This window comes from Drosophila guanche, unplaced genomic scaffold, assembly GCF_900245975.1.
Source record: "Drosophila guanche unplaced genomic scaffold, DGUA_6, whole genome shotgun sequence".
Lineage (NCBI taxonomy): Eukaryota > Metazoa > Arthropoda > Insecta > Diptera > Drosophilidae > Drosophila > Drosophila guanche.
In genome coordinates, this window is record NW_022995753.1 from 4,277,699 (window position 1) to 4,298,574 (window position 20,876).

Below are 20,876 nucleotides of genomic sequence, written 5' to 3' on the forward strand. Positions count from 1 at the left end.
GATGAAGGAGCTCGTATTGATGCCCCAATGATGTTTCTGTATATCACTTTCAAGGCTCAATCAATCTTTCATTAAGTTATTGACATTTGCAGTGAAGAGAGCTCCTTTATGGCTTCTGCTACTTCTATCCCTTTTTATAGTTACGAGAAATTCGTTTGCTCTAAAGTTTCAGAGCAAAACAAAGCTAAAACCCCAAAGCTCTACAAAATGTTTCATGTTCGATATTACAACCAAATGCAAGGCATTAAGTGAACTGAATGAATTCCTCTAAGTGTATTTCAAGTTCTTTGCTCGACCATTTTTACTCTCAACCATCGTCGCCACACCCCTCATGATGCTTTCATTTTGCGACCCAGACTTAACTGATAAATATATCTACTGAAACTGATACCAATACCACTATAAAACACATATATATTTCCTTGATTTTCATTGATGAAACGAAAACAACCACACAAAAAATGGAAATCAATTTGCAGGCGAACGACCGTTCAGATGTAATATGTGCGGGAAAACCTTCTCGCGGTCAACGATACTCAAGGCGCACGAGAAAACTCATTATCCCAAATATGTGCGAAAGTTTTTGTCACCCAGCCCGGTCGATACAAAGGATGAGTTGCCGCAATAGTGAAACGATTTTAGTTTGTTATTAAATTATTATTATTACTACTATTACTATTATAATAATAACAATAACAACAACAACAACAACAACAACAGCAACACCAGCAATTTCAACTACAGCAACAACCACAACAACAACCACAACAACAACAATTGATGTGAACAGAACATAAAGAAATGAGTTGTAAACTTTCTATAAGAAAGATGAAGGCAAACAACAAGAACTTTGACTTACTTAAGCGAGGATCAAGCGAGAGGCTTGATGATAATAAGATGATGATGATGATAATGAGGAAGAAATTCAACAACACACCCACACACCAATACACCAATATATGTATATACCGTTAAATCTATGTATGTATATACATATGTACATATATATTTTATTAATTATGTAAACGAGGCAAAGAACAGCAACAGAAGAAGTGAAGTCAGGAGGACTAGAACCATCGTTCGTTCTTCTGAGCAAAGAGAAACTCTAGCAAATAGGAAAGAGACAGCCACACAGACACACCAACAAACACACACAAACACACACACACACAATAGAGCAGGCAGGCTATAATCATACACAAAAACATACATCTATATGAACATATATATAGTATAGTATATACATTATACACAATAATTATATAGCAGCATATTGTCGAATTGTTGAAGTTTATACCAAGAAGCGAACTTGTTTTTTTTTTTTGTCGAATCCAATGTGAACATACTAGTGTGTATGTGCGTGAATGATCATCAGCCGAAGGATTGATGATTGATGATTGATGTTTGATTGATTGCATGATGAGTGAGGAGAATGTAAGAGAACCTAAATTAAGTGCGACCGCAAGAGGGTATCCAGGGTATCCGCAGGGAAAGTCCCGACCATTTTGGATAGCAAGAGAGCGAGCAACACAGAACAGTTTTTTCTATACAATTAACTTGAACGGAAAAACCATTAAAACTAATGAGGGGAGAGTTGAATTGCAGCGCGAAACAGTTGTAGCAGGAATCTAATAAAACAAATATTATATATACATACATATATGATATATATACAACTATATATATTTTTCAAAAGTATATATAAGAGAACGTAAGACATATAGGCAAGAAAGAAAAAGCGCAAAAAAAAATTGAAAATAAATTTACAAAAAAAGGAAAAACGTAAAAAATGGCTAACTATACATAATACAAAAAATTGATCTAATTGAATATATGATTTAGTAATGCTAGCGATAGCGATTAACGATAACGATAAACCTAAACATAATGAAAAGAACAGTGAACACGTGATGTAACTTTTTAAGTAGCGCAGCAGCAGCAGAGTGCCGCCGCCGCAGCCGAGGAGGATATACATATGTAGTAGGGATCATCATGAGTGTGCATGATGGCGATGACGATGATAATAACGAGTTAAAGTAGCTTAAAACAAAGTAAACCCCCCCCCCCCACACACACACACTCACACACACACACACACACACATCCAAACAGACGCGAGAACCCTCCCTTAGCCCAGAGTAAAAGCAAAGTGAACTGGTGACCCCGACACATAAATATCCCATTGAACACAAACACACACCAGCAAACACCAATAACCAATCACCAATACAGCACCTGTAGCATTCATTTGTGCGTCTCCGATTTGGCATTGAGCAACGAGTGAACGTAGTAAAACATACATATCCACACACACACCCAGGCAGACCTACTACTAGCCAGATCAGGTTCTGATCGGACAGGCAGGCGACACAGCTGCTATATACATAGAGGATATAGACCCAGAACAGACACATTTCGATAGCGAATTAGTGAAAAAAAAAACCAGCTGTGCTAATGCTCCGCTTAGGCCCTAGTGAAAAGCCCAGCCCCTGTTGAAGAGCCCTCACACACGCGTATATATATACACATACAGAACTTATTATACAGTAACATATACATATATCTATATACAATATTTATATATACATATAAACCAGATGCAGCCTCCCCAGGTGCGGACAACAATGGGGAGACATTTTTTGAATTCAGACAAAATTTGAGAAACCAAAAGAAAAGAAATTAAGAAAAGAAAACAATTTTCTAGGAAAAGCAGAAAGCAGCAGCAGAATTACATAGAATATCTGTGATCTTAACGATATTTATATACATAAAAAACAAATTATATATATGTATATATATATATATACATATATGTGTATATGAGTAGTAGAGGGACAAGAAACACACACTAGAAATACCATCTAAGGGTAGCTGTATAGTAGAGGATGCATGCAGAAGCAAATGATTGCTACAATATTTAGGCTCAATATTTAAGGGTTAGAAAGAACCTCTTGAAAATTTACATGCACATAAAAATCACCGAACAAACAATTAAAGCAAATTCTTGACGCACACAAACACGATCCCCTCCACCCTTCCACTCATCAGCAGAAAAATTATTGTGCAATATTCTTTCTGTTGCGCACCAAGTTTACTTTGCTTTGAAAACAACAAAACAATATATAATCCTGCATCTCTTTTTTTTTGGCTTCATAATGAAAAGACGTAGATTTTGCGTTATTATAATTTAACCCATGAATTTGGCCGGGAATTCCCTTCTTTGGCTTAATGGGGAACGAAGCTCCTCCAGTCTCGATGCTACAGGAAAGTCCATCGATAGTTCAGACAAACCCTTTCCAGCCTTTCCACTCATGTGATTAGCCCGGCAACAACAAAGCAAACAAAGCACCAACAACAAAATGCAAATCGATCTCAAAATTATAACAAGAAAAAATAAAACAAACGAATGAAAACAAAAACATTATCTATAACAAAAAAATGCAAAATCATGTTTGTAAAAACGTTTGTGGTTTGGGCTAAACAGAGACAAGATATGATATGATATGAAATAAAATGAATGAAATAAAAGCTCCTTGCAGCAGCGGTTCGTGCGGGGATTTTTCCATTCGATTTTTGGCAACGGATTGGGAACAGTAAAATACAAATGATAACATCTAACAACAAGTAAATTGTAATAAATATTAAGAAAATGAAGCAACAAGAAAACAAAGAGAAAGCACGCTAGACAAAATTCAAAATTCTAAATTTTAAACCAAAAAAGGAAGACAAGAAAAAACAAAACAAAAATGAAAGAGAACGAGAACGAGAAACAAAAACTTTTTGGCAAACAAAGAACAAAAAAAGAGGAGAAACAAACACAAACACTTTTGGATTAAACAATTTGGCTGTGATAGCGTTACAAGAATAGTGAATAATTAAAGCATAAACAAAATATTTAACCACTAAACAAACAAAAAAACCAAATATACTTGCTTTGCATTTTGGAAAAGCAAGGAGGTGCAAAGACAAAAAATTATGATGGAAATTAGCGCGTTGCCATTTTTCACTTTTGTTGTTGGCTTAATTTTCTCATGCAGTATTAGACGAGACAGGGAGGGAGACAGGGCGGTCACAGGGGACAGGGGACTCTGGAGAAGTAGGGAGGAGTAGAAGCAACAGGCATCAATTCAATTATTGTGATGTAAAACAAAAAACCAACACAGAATATCTGCATTAACAATTACTATACTATAAAATAATCGAACCATAATCATAAACGAGAGTAGAGAAAACAAAATTTAACATTTAGGAACAAATAAAACAAAAACAAAAAATGAGAGCAAAACAAAATTGTGATTTTCGGCCTTTTAGAAACAAAATTATAAACAATTAATAATGATAAACTAAACGATAATACCTAAAAAATAAGTAAAAAAGCAAAAACCAAAAGCTTTCTCAATAATTTTAATTGCATTTCCATAGAACAAGGGATAAACTGACAAAAAACAAAAATAAACGAATTAAAGAAGGTTAATTTTTATTTTTGGCACAGCCAGACCATAAAGTCTTCGCACATCCAAGACCGCGCAGGGGCAGCAAATGAGGGAAGAAATGTGAAAAATGAAAACGAAACATTCCAGAAGATGAGGAATCAAGAAAGGTTGGAAAGGGTTTGCATGGGGCATCGATGGATAGACATAGGGAAATAAAGGGGAACTTCAAGCCCAGCACACATTTACTTTTTTTTGTCAATTTTTGTATTGTTGTATACATAAATTAATGCACTGAATATGCCCCCAACAAACACACTCTCAACACAAATGAAAAACCACAAAAACAATGTCTTACGCTCTGTGTCTCTTATAAACAATTTTTTTTTCTATATATAAACACACACACATATATAGATACATGTATATCTGAGTATATATGTTTTATATATTTAATTTAAATGTTTAAGCGAAAATGTTATTATTATTATACCAACTTATATGAAATTTATTTAGCTTTAGCAACAAAACAAAACAATTTAACTAAAAACAAAAAAAAAACAAAACAAAAAACGTGGCAACAAATTTCTATTACAATATTTTTTTTTTTTCATTTGATAAGTTTTTGAAACTTCTTTCTGTTCTATAATGTACCATGTATTATTATTATCTGACAAACAAAAAAACCAACACTCACACAGCACACTGCTGCGCTGTTAAATGATTTTGAAACCCAAGAGAGAACACAATGAACTTCTTGTGGGCTATATGAGAAAGAACTACCGAAACCCCAGCACATTTATCCAAATCCAAATTAAATTCAAGTCAAATAATGTGACCACAGCAGAAAGCAACAGCATAAAAAGTAAAAAAAAAAACAGTTTAAGTGGAAAAACAAAAACAAATACAAAAATAAAAAAAAACAGCAAATACTTTTTGGCCTTTTTTTCTACATTCAACAACCTTCATTTTGCTCATCCGATTATTACCCATCCAACAATTCTCATATATCATTGGAAAATTCATTGTGTAGACATTTTCATTTGCCCTCATTTATTGTATGGTGTTAATTTTGTATGGTTTTAGTCCTAAGTTTAGTCGATAAGATAATTGATTTTGCTAGCGCCTAAGTTGTGATCAAAAGTTCCTTAGTTTGGTTCCCCCATAAACATAAACGTTAGTTTTTGTTTCAGTTTTTGTTTAATTTTTAATTTTCAACAAGCCATTCAGCAAACAGCAGCAGCAACAAGAATAAAAATTTCTAACAAGTTCCTTGACAAACAGCAAAACAAAAACGAAAACATAATAAAATAATGATGCTAACATAAAACATAGTAAACATATAGAAAAATATACAAACTACAAAATTGCCAATGGACCCCATAAAAAACAAAACAGAGACAGTCACACAGTTTGTTGTTTTTTTTTTTATATAGATACTTTTTTTATTAATGAGTTTGTACGCTATATAATTTCTTTCTTATTCTTTTACTTTTTGATCGATTTCTTTTTGGTTTTGTAGGGATTGTTGCCAGTGTTTTTTCGTGTTTCGTGTAGAAAAAGAGAGAAAAGAACTTTTGGATCAAATCATTGCTAATACAAATTTTTAGTGGAAATTTTACGAGTAACAAAACTTTTAGGCCTAAATAGAAACGAGAGACTCCAAAATTGATTTAGCTTCGTTCTTTGATTTTCTAAATTCGATTATTCTTTAGACTCAAATTAAAAAAGAAGAAACAAAATTAAGAACAAATTCAAATCCACAAACTGTGAAAAAAAACATGTGTATTTAAATACACTTAACACTCAGATATGAAAGGCATGCATATGCGATTATATATGGGTATCTCTCTATGTAGATATTCAGCTTCAGTTGTACGATTTCTGCTTTGGGTTTAGGTTCTCCCTTGAGTTCAGCACAGGACACAGGAAACGGAAACACATAGGAACTACATAATTAAAGAGGAAACAAAATATCATTAGGCGTAACTGCAAAAATGCATTTTAAAGGAAACAGGAATTTAAAATTATATATACAACAAAAACCTAAAAACAAAAAACACCACAACAAGAAAAACTTACGGAAAAATTACCAAAAACAAAAACAAAACGAAAAAATTATATTATACAGTACATTTTGGAGAGTCAAAAGTAAGGATATTTATATATGAACACACACACACACACATACACTCAGACACAGACACAGTCCCCTCATCACCACCACAACGCCCCTCTAAATAGGAAATAGACCTAGATCGAAGCTTCAACTTGTACAGCAATAATGGGTGAAGAAATAGGATGGAACAGGACAGGAGCAGGAGTAATTCGGAATTATAAGAGAATAAACAATTTACGCTAGAATTGCATACAAGTCGAATTTATATAAATCTATATACATACATACAATACATACTATACATATATATACACCTCCATATATATATATATCTATATATATATATATATATTGTACTAGCAATTTTACTCATACTCAACCTACTGTAATACAAAACAAACACTTTTAGTTCGTTTCCCACGATTCTAAAACCAAAACAAAAACAAATTGATTGACAAAACTCAGACGAAAGCTTTGGCACAACAAAACCACTTTATAAACCAATGAAAACATAAAATGGAATCACTACCAGATGAAAACGAAAACGTTAATGAAAATAAATTAAAACTAAACCAAAATTCCAAACATCCAAATTCCAACTCAAAAACGGCTACCAAAAAGTACCACTACTACAAGAACAAATAATACTAAAAAATTGCAAGTTTCGGCAAGAGTCAAAAACAAAGAATTTCGAGAACTTCGTTTCGGCTTTTAATTTTCGGCATAGACAACCCCAACCCAAGTTTTTGATTTGATTTACCATTTTGAATTCTACATATAATTCTATTCAATTCTAGCAGAACAAAGTGCTCAGGGTAAACACACAGATTCTTCCAATACAACTAATAACTAATGAAATGAATGAACAGAAAACAGAAAGCAGAAAAACAGAAAAACAGAAAAACAGCAGAACGGCAAACAATATTTATATATGCATATATCCCTCAATAAATCTATATACAACCAAATAGTATACATATACAGCAATTACAGCAGACAACAATAGTACCAATGTTTAAATAAACACGAATCTAATTTACAAAAAAATGTTGAAAATGTTCTATACAAATAGATTCTGAAATATGAAACAAAGGACAAACGATAAATGATAAAAGACAAAAGACAAAACAACAGGCAACAAAATGGCTGCTGAGGAAAGGCTTTATAAGCGCATTACATTACGTACGATACATACGATACATATAATGTTTATAAGCGATTTATATTTTTTAAATTGAAGCGTATTTTTTTAATATCAACTCTAATCAACTACACAATAAACAACAACAGCAACAACGTCTACAAAGAGAGAGAGAGAGCAATAAGAAGAAAGAAAGAATGCTAAGGCTATACAGCTTTTCATAAAGCGGAAACCATAAAGATGATTATTTATACACAATCAAACAATAGATGAAATATAAATGAATATATTTGAAAGCTTAAGCGAACAAAACAATTAAATACAAATAATCTCCCCCCATTTACTTACCTATTTTGTTCATGTTATTTATCAAGTGAAATAGCTCCCAAACCTATCCCAAACCAAGCTTTACACAAGGTCCTTCCTTCTACCCATAAATGCCTTTTTGTTTTTGTTTTAAACATTACTACAATCCTAGAAAAATGATAAATAAATAAATGAAATAAGTCAAATTTACACTGAAACAAAATATGCTACAATTTCTGATGTGATGATTGGCAAGAACTAGTTGGAACTAGTTCCAGACCCCTACAGCAGACGCATTTACCAATAGAACTTCTCCTCAAATGACAATAAACCAAAGCAAACAGTGAACTGAAACGGAAACTAGTTCGTGCACTAGAGTCACGAACCAAAAGCAAACCAAACTAAACCGAACCGAACCGAACCGAACCAAGCCACTCCACAACCTAAATCAATGTTTTAAACAATCAACAATGAACTGAACCTAGTTCCAGGAACCGAACCAATAAGCACAGAATATAGAATTGTTACACACACACAGAATGTAAATACATAAATAGATAACTACAGAGCTACAGAAGAATTACAGAACCAAGTTCAAAGAACTAGTTCCAAGGAAAACCACTTGCCACTTGCCCAACAGCAGAATTGCAGCATATATACATAACTACAAAGCGTAGTAAAACAGATAAATGAAATATTATTGATTGATTGAACATAAACACACAGCCACAAACGTACCCTGTTGACGAATTGCCTTCTTCTACGTGAATGAATTCATTTTTTACATAATCACCTACAATACAAATAAAGTAAGACCATGATAGATCGTGCATACATAAGTACCCCACAGTACCCCTGATAGCAACAATTATAAAACTATAAAAACCGATTAAAGTAAAGTTCACAAATGACAAGGAACAATTGATATTTACACACCCACATACCACATCAATTACAGCTCATAGATGTTTGCCCCTGTTTTTACAGTGTTACAGATAACGAAAAACATTACAAATAAATGAAATAATAAAAAAAAAATTAAAGAAAAACAATAATGAAAGTTACGCAGAAAGCAAAAAGACCAGAACACAGCTTGAGTTTTAGTCAATGAATGATAGTCGCAAAGTATATACAAATTGTTTGTTTGTTCCGTTTTGTGTATGCTAAAAGCATATATGCATAAATATACACAGTATATATTTATGTACGAGTACCACATGTGTTTCTGTTTGACAAATCCTTACTTTGAATATGCCTTTTTCTGTTTGTTAAGCGAAACTTGTAAGCGAAACAAGCGAGACATACGAGACGAGACGAGACGAGACGACGATCCGCAATCGATCCTCCACACACAGCAGAGTGAAACGCAATAAACTGAACATAAACTAGCAATTGGTTTCATCGGCGTATTGAATCAGCAATAAGAATGATAATACTAATAATACAAACCACGAAAACACTATTGCAAACTCGAGTTAATAATGAAATAATAATAACGAGAACCATAACCACAATAAACTGAATGTTTGAGTGCCAAGCTTACAATTCGAGGACAACCTGTACATAAAATCCAATACGTTACAATAATAAACGAACTGAAAGGAATGAATCTTATAAAAGACAGACACAGCACCACACCGCAGACCACAAACAACACACAAAAGAGAGTGTCTTTGAGGCGTGAGTGCAAGTGCGAGGATGTGCGTGGAGCTAAACAGAAGCGACCTAGTTCCGATCTAGTACTAGATTTGTAGATAACCGTACTAAACTCCACTCTTTGAGCACAAACACACGCACCTCCGCATCCACTTTTACTCACACTCCGAATGCTCTATCTAATCTATAGGATCTGCATATACTAGGTATATTTTTTTTTCGACTTGAAAAATACTGGAAAAATGATGGAAATGCGAATAAACCAAACCAAACAAGTGCATATATTGTGTATATATTGAATTGAGGGAAAAGTAAAAAAATAATAATGGAATGAATGAGAGACGAACCCGAGAACATTTTGAACTCTTTCCAAATCGAAACTAAAGCCGCTGTTACTCCAAAAAGGGCATTGTTTAGTAACACCTGGAAGCAGCACCTTAAGCAATAACTGACACAAAAATAGAACCAATTTTTAAGGAAGAAAGATACCATTCCCCCCAAAGTCCCCCGGTCCAATGTAAACACTGTAATGTACATTTTCAAAAGCAAACACACAGCCAGCGACACACACACACACACACCCTTTTTGATACGCTAAAATCAAGTTAAAGAATATGATATATGACGCACTTACATACGACATGTATGGGTATATATATATAATATAGGTATAGTTAACAGATAGCAGGACATTTGGTAACCTAAACTAAAAAAGCTTCAAAAGTTATAAACAATTGTTTGGTATAAGCTCAATACACACACACAGACACACGGAAACTCATACATATACAGAGAAAAAAAGGGAAGGACAAAGCAGAAAGCAGAAGAAAGAAAGAAAAAATTGTTTATACCAAAGGGAAACTGAAAGAAAAACTAGCTTTCGAGGCTTATTTTATATATATATCTGTCGAATATATTATGTATGTATCTGTTTCGAAACAGGCAGCAGATGAACAATTTTTTTGGTAAAATGCTAGCAACAAAAGGAAAAAACCTAAAACAAAAAAAAAACCATGAAACGTAAGAAAAGTAAAAGAAAAAAAGATTAAAAAAAAACAACACTGTAGTGCCTACTCCCCTTAAAAAAGAAAACCAAAATAAAAATAAAATAAACAGCAAGAAAAACTAAAAAAAATTATATATATACAATACAACTATACATTATACATACTAAAGTAATATTTTATAAAAACGCAGAGAGGAAAAACTAAAAAAAAAGAAGGAAAAAGAAAAGGCAATGAGAGAGGAGAAAAAAACGGAAATTGCAGTTTTTTTGATAGTTATTTTTTTAGCGAGAGCAATGGGAGGCATTGAGATCTATATATACATATATATATATATAACTAAATATACATACACAACTATTATATATATATATACATTAGTATATGTTATACACACAGACTCTCACTCACATTAATACATACTTATGGCATGTAAAGTAATTAAGTTCTGGCGAATTAAAGACAGGACAAAATACTAGCAGACAACTGCAGAAGAAACAGTTTTAGGCAGATAGTAATACTACACACACACACACACACACACAAACAACCAAATCAAACAACAAACAAAGTAGAAACAACAACAATGTAGTTTTGCATATCCCAAAAAAAGTCGAATAGAGAGAAAGAAGAGAAAGCGGAAAGACAGAAGGGTAGAAGGGAGAGCCCTCTAAAATGAAACAAAAACCCACTCATAGAGACAAACATACACACACACAGACACACGGAAAAATGTATCACAGTAATAAAAAGAAATACAATTAGTTTTTAGCGAAAGAAAAAAGAAAACAGAAAAAATATAAAAGAATTTTCACAATTAAAAGCTAAAGCATATTTAATGCATTTCAAAGAAGAACCCCAAAACGCAAAGAGCAGCAGAAAAAAGCAAACGTTTCGAATTAAGCGCAAAAAATTAAGATAGACATTTTTAGCCTTCCTCCAAAATCATTTTGAAAACAATAAATACTTTACACAGCGACAGACCAGACCAGACCCCACACAAGCAAAACAAAGACTTTCCGAAAGCAGTAGCTGTTTTTGTTTAAACTGACTTTGAATTGCAAATTCAATAAATGCAAGGGGGCATTCGCGAATTAATTATATATAAAATATATAATCCAACCACACCCACACACACACACACACACACATACACGAAACAGCTGACAAATGAGAGCAAATGAATAGCAAAATAATAGTTTTAGTAAACGACGGTTGAGAAAATTTTTTAAGTTCCCTATTGAGGCTCATTCACATACATAATTTAACATAAATATTTTGTATAACAATTATTATTTGTTTGTTTGTAGACACTTATTTTTTTAACTATTTTATTTAAGTTTTGAAACCTAAATCAATATAAAACCAATAGAAAGCAGCTCTAGGAAAACATAGATACATAGATTGAACATTGAAAGCATTCCAAGATATTTGATGAGACCCAGAAAAGATTAAGAGCTGTTTTCTGCCTAAAAAGAGGCGGTTTAGAGAAAAGAAAAACAATATATAGATACGTATAACAATATGAGAGACCATAAATCCGAAACCGATGAGTGGTGGTAAAGAAAAAGCAGAAGAACCAGATCAAGATCACGAACCAGAACCAGAACAAGAAGAAGAACAAATAGCTGCAATACGTTATGATTACGTCAATATGTTCCTACAATATAGACATACAAGAATACATAAATAATTTATATTTAACTAACTGTAAACACAACACAAAACAAAACAAAGCAAAACAACAAAAAAAAAACACAAAAATCACACAAAAAAAAAGAGAAGAAAGAAAGTTATACAATAATTAATTTAAGGCATTCCGCAAAGAGAGCCTTCACTAAGAGCAGCAGCAGCAAGAGCAACTAACTAACTAAATCTAAATCTTGAAAATAGATCAAACACGAGTATAGGGCAGACATCGAACGACAAGTTATCGTTAGTTTTTAGTTTTATCCTCGGAATTGCGCATACTCGTATTTGGTTTCCGTTTTCGTTTCAGTTCAGCTTCAGATTCAGGCTTCAATTATACATTTTTCATTCATTCGTAGACTAAGTTGAACGATTTCCACTATTATTTATTGAGCGAGCGAGAGAGTGCGAAGTATATTAATACAATTAATTATTTAAATTAATTCAAGATTAAATAGAAATATATAAAATACTATAAACGGCAATTTAAGTTCCAATCGATAAACTTTAGTTTTCATTTATTTTTTTTATTATTATTATGATTATTATCGACTACAGTCGAAATAAGATTTTGATATTTTGTGGCTAATAAAAGAAATACCTAAACAAAACAATGAAAGAAACCAACAAAAAAGACAAATAAACAAAATATATAAATAAATATATTTGATGATCATTTCGTTCATTCATTCATTCATTCATTCTCATGTACATTCCACAACACACACTTACAGTCATGCTGGAACTGGAACTGGTTCGCAAACCACACACACATACACACACACACACACTCACGCACTACTCTATAATGCAAGAGAGCTTGACGGGAATTCAACAGATATACAATGTATGGGAAATATTATTAAAACAAAACAACAACAACAAAAAGTGAAAAACGGAAGGTTAAAAATATTATGCTAACTCTATATATATTTTTTTCGTAGTTGGAATGAGAATTTAAAAAAGATTTAAGAAAAACCAAAAGCACTGAGCAAAATAATAAATTACTTAAGAGAGAGCTCTCAAACTCAAACTCAAACTCGAACTCAACTCGATTCGTTTCGTTTCGTTTCGATTCAACTCGTTTTTGGAGTTGTCCCAATGCTGAATAACGAACCACTTAAAATACTTATACAAGAACTAAGGAGAGCAGCTTATCAGGCACCAAGTAAAGAAAAGAAAACACAAGAAAGAGATAAAGAAACCCACATATAGAATCAATCAAGATGAATATTTTAGAATTCAATTACTTACACACACACACACACACACACACACAACACACACAAACACACAACACCCACAGTCGAACAAACCACAGACTCGAGCAAACATATTTTAGGCAAAAACAAAAAACCACACAAAAAATTTATATAAAAACTATTACAAAAGAAAAAGCAAAATATAAAATGAGTGAAGCAACAAGAAGAATTAAGATGAAAAATTATTTAAGCAAGCAAGGCATATCATAGTTTATAACAAACAAACAAAGAGAAATAAAACACACACAAGGAAAAGAATGGAAAGACAGAAAGATTCTCAACTGATTCCCCCAGAAAACACACACCAAAGTCAGTGCAGTCCGCCTACCGAGCAGAGATGATCCCACATCCCCTTTGAATTCCCTAACCCTCCTACAAAATCCCCCCCGAATAACAGGAAAGGAAAAATTAATGAAGAAAAGTAAGGCTAACGAGAGGGAATCAAGACAGCAAGCAACATAAAGGGAAGAAGACAAACATGAAAGGAAAAACAAAAGAAAAGAAAAGAAAAGAAAAATATATAACTAAAAACTCTATATAGGATCAGCAGGATCAAGTGCAGGATCAGTCATATATAGCTAGCTATATAGTCTATGCCTAAAAAGAAACTAAAAAATAAACAAAACATTTCTAGTAGTCGAGATCGGAAGTAAGCAATGAGGGAGAATGAAAACGAAATTTGTACCCACACACCCACACACACACACACAACATACGAGACCCTCTCACACACTCACACACACACACACACACACACACACACGGAACAAATACAAATACAAACAAAGAGTAAAGAATGAAAGAAAAAAGACGATGTAGCTGAAGAAGCTGAAAAAGGGGGGAAAAAAAAAACAAAACAAAAACATGAAAAAGAAGATGAAATAAAATTCTATATAAATAGAAATATTGAAAAATATTTTATCCAACATTTGAGTTTTAATTGCAAACAAAACAAGACATGGCCAAAGCCATGGAATAACGGCTACCGTACTATCCCCATGAGCCCCAACGGGTATGTGTGATGTGTCTGGTTTGCCCTAAAGCTATCTCATTGATTCGAAACGCGCTGTACATACACCAAAATATACAGTGCGTATCGGAAACTTAAGACATTTTGCTGGATATGTCGAGTGCCACAGTTAAGTCTTTCTGCTTTATGGTTGTGAAACGTACTGTCTTTGAGAGTAGTCTAGAAGTGTTCTAGACTATTTTGTGAACCCTCCCCAAACCCACCCTCTTTTTGTTCTAAGACAACTTTTGTGCCCAACTGTACTCAAGCAAAAGTTGGTGCCCAGTCAGCCCAACTTCAGACACGTAAGTATGCCTTTCTACTACTCCTAACGCTTCTTGTTTTTCCCCCACTGTTTTCTTTCTTTCTTTCCCATCTCCCTTTACTTTTACCCCAACCTCTTCCCCCTTTCATTTCCGTTCTTTACGTATGTTCATTTGCCAGATCTGCCAGATATATAGTTGCTTTTTTTTCTCTCTATGTATCTATTTATAGATGTGCCTAAGTGTGTGCTTGCTTTGCTTCTAGTTGTGTAGAGAGCCTTGCATGTGTGTTTTTCAACAAGTGTCTGTAGCCCCTACAAAAGATATAGACCCTCTTCCCAGACACACAGACACAGACACACACACACAACTACACCTTTACACACACTCATAAAGCATTCAGCTAGAGGAATATACCCCATAAGCAGTTTAGAAGCAACAAAGAATAAATGCACTTACAATTTATTAGCTAGACCAAAAGCCTGCCCAAAAACAGCGGTCCCCAAGCCAACCCCCAAAAAAATAAATCAAAACAAATAAGAAATAAAAGAACCCCACTCCCTGGCCACGAACAGAACGAGGCGGTAGGAAGAGCCTGCCCAACACTGTTTTGTTTTAGCCAAGCGTTGACCAACACTAATGATCTGTGTACCAAAACCCTTCCCTTTTCTGAATCCAAACAGCTGCTGCGCAACTTCACCTCTCCGATGAGCGCCATGGCCTCCAGTCGCTGCCCCACGCCATTCGCCTTCCCCTTCACGCCGCTGGGCCTGAGCCTCTTCGACATCGATCCGTCCAGAATACTTAGCCTGCTCCACCACCAGACCTGGCTGGCCGAAGAGGCACTGAGGTGAGTATACATACATATTGCCCCGTGGGAACAGGTTTCCGAGTTTCTAGCTAATGATTTATGTGTGTGCAGGACTCGGGGTTTGCTGGCAGCACCCAAGGATTTCACCCACCGTTTTACTACTTTAAGCGATCTGCTGAACAAGGACTATCAGCCGGTGGTCGGCCAGTCACCCACGACGGCCACGTCCACGGCAACGACGACGACAACGAGCCCATCGTATGCCAAGCAGACCACAACGAACCGTTCCAGCGATGTACAGTACAAACAACAACAACAGCAACAACCTCATGGAGGATCTGCTGGAGCGCCAGTAGCTCCAGGCTCCAGCTCCAGCTCCAGCTCCACCTCCACTGGAGTGGCGGCAGCCTTCAACATGCGTTACCCAACACCGACAGCCTTCTACCAGCAGCAGCAATCGAAGGCGGCCAAGTCGTCGCCGTCGCCACAGCAGATGGCCACCAGCTCCACCAGCTCCATGGCCTGCATCTCCCTTGAGTCGGGCAGCGGTGGCGATGACAGCTGCAAGCGCAGCTCGGCGGACAGCGACGAGGTGACCATCGTGGAGCTGCCCAGCGAGCGGAGCGCCCAGCTCTACAAGGAGTCGCTGGAGCAGCTGCTGCAGCGGCGACGCATCAGCAGCAACAGCAGCAGCAGCACCCCCGGCGTGGGCCCAGCCACTGGCGGCGGTGGAGTCATTGTCGATGCCACCGGCCTGCGGCAGTATACACAGCTGCTGCTGTCGGGTGCCGGCACACCGGTCAGCTGCACGGACACGTCGAGCAGCTGCAAGGAGAAGAGCTCCTCCTCGTCTACCTCATCGACGCCGCCGCCCAGCTCCTCGCTGCTGGCGCAGCATCAGCAGCTCAGCCAAATGCTGAAGAGCCCCTCGGATACGTGCTCCTCGCTGTTTAGCGGCTCGGAGCCCATCGAGGAGGAGACCCGCTGCGTCGTGTGCAACGCCCACTTCCCCAATGTGTGGCTGCTCGAGCAGCACGCCGCCCTGCAGCACCCCCACGTGGGGCCCGGCGAGGAGAAGCCCTTCATCTGCGAGCAGTGCGGCCAGTCGTACCGCTACCGCAGCGCCTACGCCAAGCACAAGGAGCAGAATCACCGGGCCCGCCTGCCCGCCGACAAGCTCTTCACCTGCGACGTCTGCGGCATGCAGTTCCGCTACCTGAAGAGCTTCAAGAAGCACCGCCTCAATCACGCCCTCGAGCGACTGCACGGCAAGAAGACCATCGGAGTGGTCGGCCGCCTCGGTGGCTCCCTCTCTGTGTCGGTATCGACTCCCGCATCGGCATCGGCATCGGCATCGGGCGGTCCCGTCGTGTCCACGCAAATGGACCAGGATGTGGTGACCAGCTCCCAGGAGCCGATGCTGGCGGATGAGGGCGAGGATCTGCGGGTGAATGTAAAGCGCGAGGGCTCAGACGAGACCCATCCAGAAGCTGGCAGTGGCTTGGGCGGGGGCGGCGGCGGCGGCGGCAGCGAAGAGCATGAACAGGACAACACCATCGACTCGGCGGGTATCACGATGCTCTATCAGGACAACAACTCCTCGGCCTCGGCCTCCACCAGTGCCACGGAGCCGAACATCAGCAGCTCTGATGGCATTCATAGTACAAACAAGCGGGTAAGTCCGCTGAATCATCACAGCTTGGACAGCCCCCACCTGACCTTGCATCACCTTTCCCCTTTCAACTCTCTTTCAGTCGCGACTGCACCACTTGGAAACGGATCCCTCCTACCCACACCACCATCACCACCACCAACATCACCACCATCACCAGCAGCAGCAGCAGCAGCAGCAGCAGCAGCAACAGTCGCAGCAGGGCCAGCTGCCACCTCATCTGGGTCACCATGTCTCACTGCCAATGGCGGCCAATGCTGCGGCCGCTGCAGCTGCCGGTTCCTCGTCGTCATCGGCGGCCGCTGCCGCCGTTGCTGCGGCTAATGCCGCCGCTCAGGCGGCCAATTCCAGCTCAAATTCTGTGGGCGTGGCCAGTGGAAATGTTGCCGGATCCGCCGGCAGCGGCATCAGTTCACTCAGCTCACTGACATCGCTGATCAACGCCGAGCGAATACCGAACGAGCAGTTCTTGGGCCTCAATCCGCAGGAGGCTTCGATACTGAACTTTTTGCGCGTCGATGCCGCCGAGCGACAGCGTGACAAGCGGTAAGCTTTGAGACATTTCGAGTCCGTAGATCACTAACTGAAATGCTGGTATCTGTAGGCCGGCCACCTCACGCTTCGCTTGCCCCTTCTGCGGCAAGTGTGTGCGCTCCAAGGAGAACCTCAAGCTGCATGTCCGCAAGCACACCGGCGAGCGCCCGTTTGTGTGCCTTTTCTGTGGCCGCGCATTTGGTGGCAAGTCGGATTTGACGCGCCACCTGCGCATACACACGGGCGAGCGGCCCTACCACTGCGAGTCGTGCGGCAAGTGCTTCGCCCGGGCGGACTATCTATCGAAGCATCTCACCACCCACATTCACAATGCGCCGCGCTGAGATGAGGCGCGTAGGAGGCGGCTCCTACGCAGATAAGGAACCAGCAGTAGAAGTCACGACACACACACACACACACACACAGAGAGACTACAGGAAGAGCGTAAACATTTAGAAACTTATGTATAAATTATATTATTAGCAAAACTCTCTCTCTACTTTGGCGATTAGAGGGAAAAGAATTTTTTTTTTTTTCTAACAGTAATTATGTATGGAGATTTTTTTTTTTTTTTTATTGGTGGAAAGCAAGACAAACAAAAGAAAGCAAATACAATTTTGGCAATTATAATTGACACTAAATATTGTATGATATTGAACTAATCTATCTCTCTATAGTGCATAAAAAATACTTACATGTGTGTGTGTAAGGATTACCCACCATAATATTGTAATTGTAATTTGTCTGAGGTTTTTCGTTGCTATCGAACGATAGATAGATCAAGTGCAGATGAGACATTCTGCATTTGAGACAGAAACTCAATACCCACAAAATAGTAATTGAAACATGAAGAACAGAATGCAAAACCAAACACCAAAGACACCCATACAATATATATGAATATATGACGAGGACGAATAGAAATGAATATGTACCACAAATCTGCCGTTTTATACTATACACAATAGATAAAATATATATAATTTTACACATTGATTTAAAAGAGAAGCTAAACTAGCAACAATTTGTACAAACAAACAAAAGCGAAACAGAAACTAATAACTAAAGTATGAGGCAATGCCAAGGTCCCTTACTGACCTGCAGGAGAAATGCAAATGAAAATGCAATAACTGAGAGCAAACACTGTTACCTACCATAGAAAACAATAAACCAAGTTGAATTTTAGTTAATATTAGTGACAAGAGAGGCGAACCACACAGGAACTAAGAATCAAAACAAAATATGTGAAAACCCCCCAAAACAGAGGCAGGAAACGGGAGACAGAAACCTAAAGCTAAACACTAAAAACTAAAACTGTGCAACTGTTTTTTAGTTTCAGAACCGATTCGTATGTTCTAGCTGTGAGCTAGAGCTATAATATATTATAATGCTAGGAGATACAAATAGGATTTACTTAAAAACCAATACATCTGTGCATGTGCAACCACCGTCAATAGTTTAATTTACAATATACAAAATACAATATACAAAGCAGAGGCAATGGCAATGGCAGTGGCAACGGCAACGCAACGCAACGCAACGCAAAGCAAATCAAAAAACTATAAAAACTAAAACGAAAAACAAAAAAAACATAGCAACAATTAACAATAGAAACTACAACTACAACAACACAAAACTAACTGTGATTACAACAAAACAACATTGAAGTTTTAACTGAAGTAAAGGAAGAGGATAAAGAAACCCAACAAGCTGAACAGGCATAAAAAACATACATAGAAATAGATAACAAATACATAGATTATACAGACATGGCAAACAATAGACAAACGGACAGTAACGAAATGTGCAATGAAACAATAAAACAAAAAAGCAACACCAACCCCCAGCACCCAGCACCCAGCACCCATACCCAAAAACCCCAATACGACACCCAAGATATTCGCTTAATTGATTATAATTTGTTTCTTTTTTTCGAATCGACGAAGTAAAGCAAAGATACAAAAAAGAAACACCCACAGACACACACATAAAGCCCACACGAGACAATGGAAACCTAAGAAGAACTTTGAACCAAGAACATCGAATTAAATTGTAAATGAAAAAATAAAAACAAGAATAAACCAGAAACCCTTAAATAGGTAATAACTAGTGTATGCAAAAGATGCATATGTTAGCAAGCAATTTCCAGCAATTTTTTTTTTTGTGTATCAACTAAATGTCTAACAAATTAAGAGGAAAAATGTTTGCCGTACCAAAAAAATAGATGAGAATGAGAATGCGAATGCTGGAGGAAAACAAAAACAAAAACAAAAACATTAACAAAATATGAGAGCAAATCAAAGTAAAGTGGTAGAAGTAAAGTAAATGAAAACTTTCACTGTGCCAAAAAGTTTCAAGTACCTCATAATTTAAATAAATATTAAAGAAACAAACAAGAAAAACAAAAACAAACCGCAACTAATTACACCGATAAACAGCCCACACAACGCCCCCTCCCTCCACACACACACACACACACACACACACACACACACACACACACACACACACACACACACACACCTGACACACCTTTACCCACACACATCCATACATACATAACAATGTATATCGCCGAAACGAAATGAGTCTAGACAGAAGTTGTCAAAACGTATGAATACATAGAAGCTGAAAGCGAAATGTTAACTAAATCTAATTTATACATTTTTGAGGAGCTGCCTACTGAATATTTATGGATATAATTGTACGAGTAGACGAGTGAGTAGCCAGCGTATTCATTATCCTCTTGGGATACTTTCTCTTGACTTTTCAAATTGCTTTAGCATACAACACACAGTTCTGCCCAACTCACTCAAGTGTTCAATTGTAGTGAATTTATCCATGTGTATATATATTTTGTGATAGTTTAACCGATTTACTGCACCGTTTTGAACTCTGAACTCTGCCTAACTCTATTTTACAACTACTATTTCTGTGTACAATACATTTTGAGCGAAAAGACAGACGAGAACATTCTCAT

The 20,876-nt window shown here is 37.2% G+C and overlaps 1 protein-coding gene across 7 annotated transcripts in view; it reads left to right on the top strand.

The window, feature by feature from the left end:
* The window catches only part of LOC117588272 (LIM domain-containing protein jub), a 144,318-nt gene that overhangs the window by 100,505 nt on the left and 22,937 nt on the right, over positions 1-20,876 (top strand). For 4 of the 7 annotated variants that reach the window (XM_034279426.1, XM_034279428.1, XM_034279427.1 and 1 more), the window contains 3 exons: positions 15,563-15,729; positions 15,802-17,365; positions 17,445-17,555. In XM_034279426.1, the coding sequence (XP_034135317.1) occupies positions 15,563-15,729; positions 15,802-17,365; positions 17,445-17,555 (1,842 nt within the window). Of the gene's footprint in view, positions 1-479; positions 691-15,562; positions 15,730-15,801; positions 17,366-17,444; positions 17,909-17,966; positions 18,321-20,876 lie in introns of those variants that run through there. The other 3 variants (XM_034279429.1, XM_034279432.1, XM_034279433.1) reach the window with 3 other exon arrangements.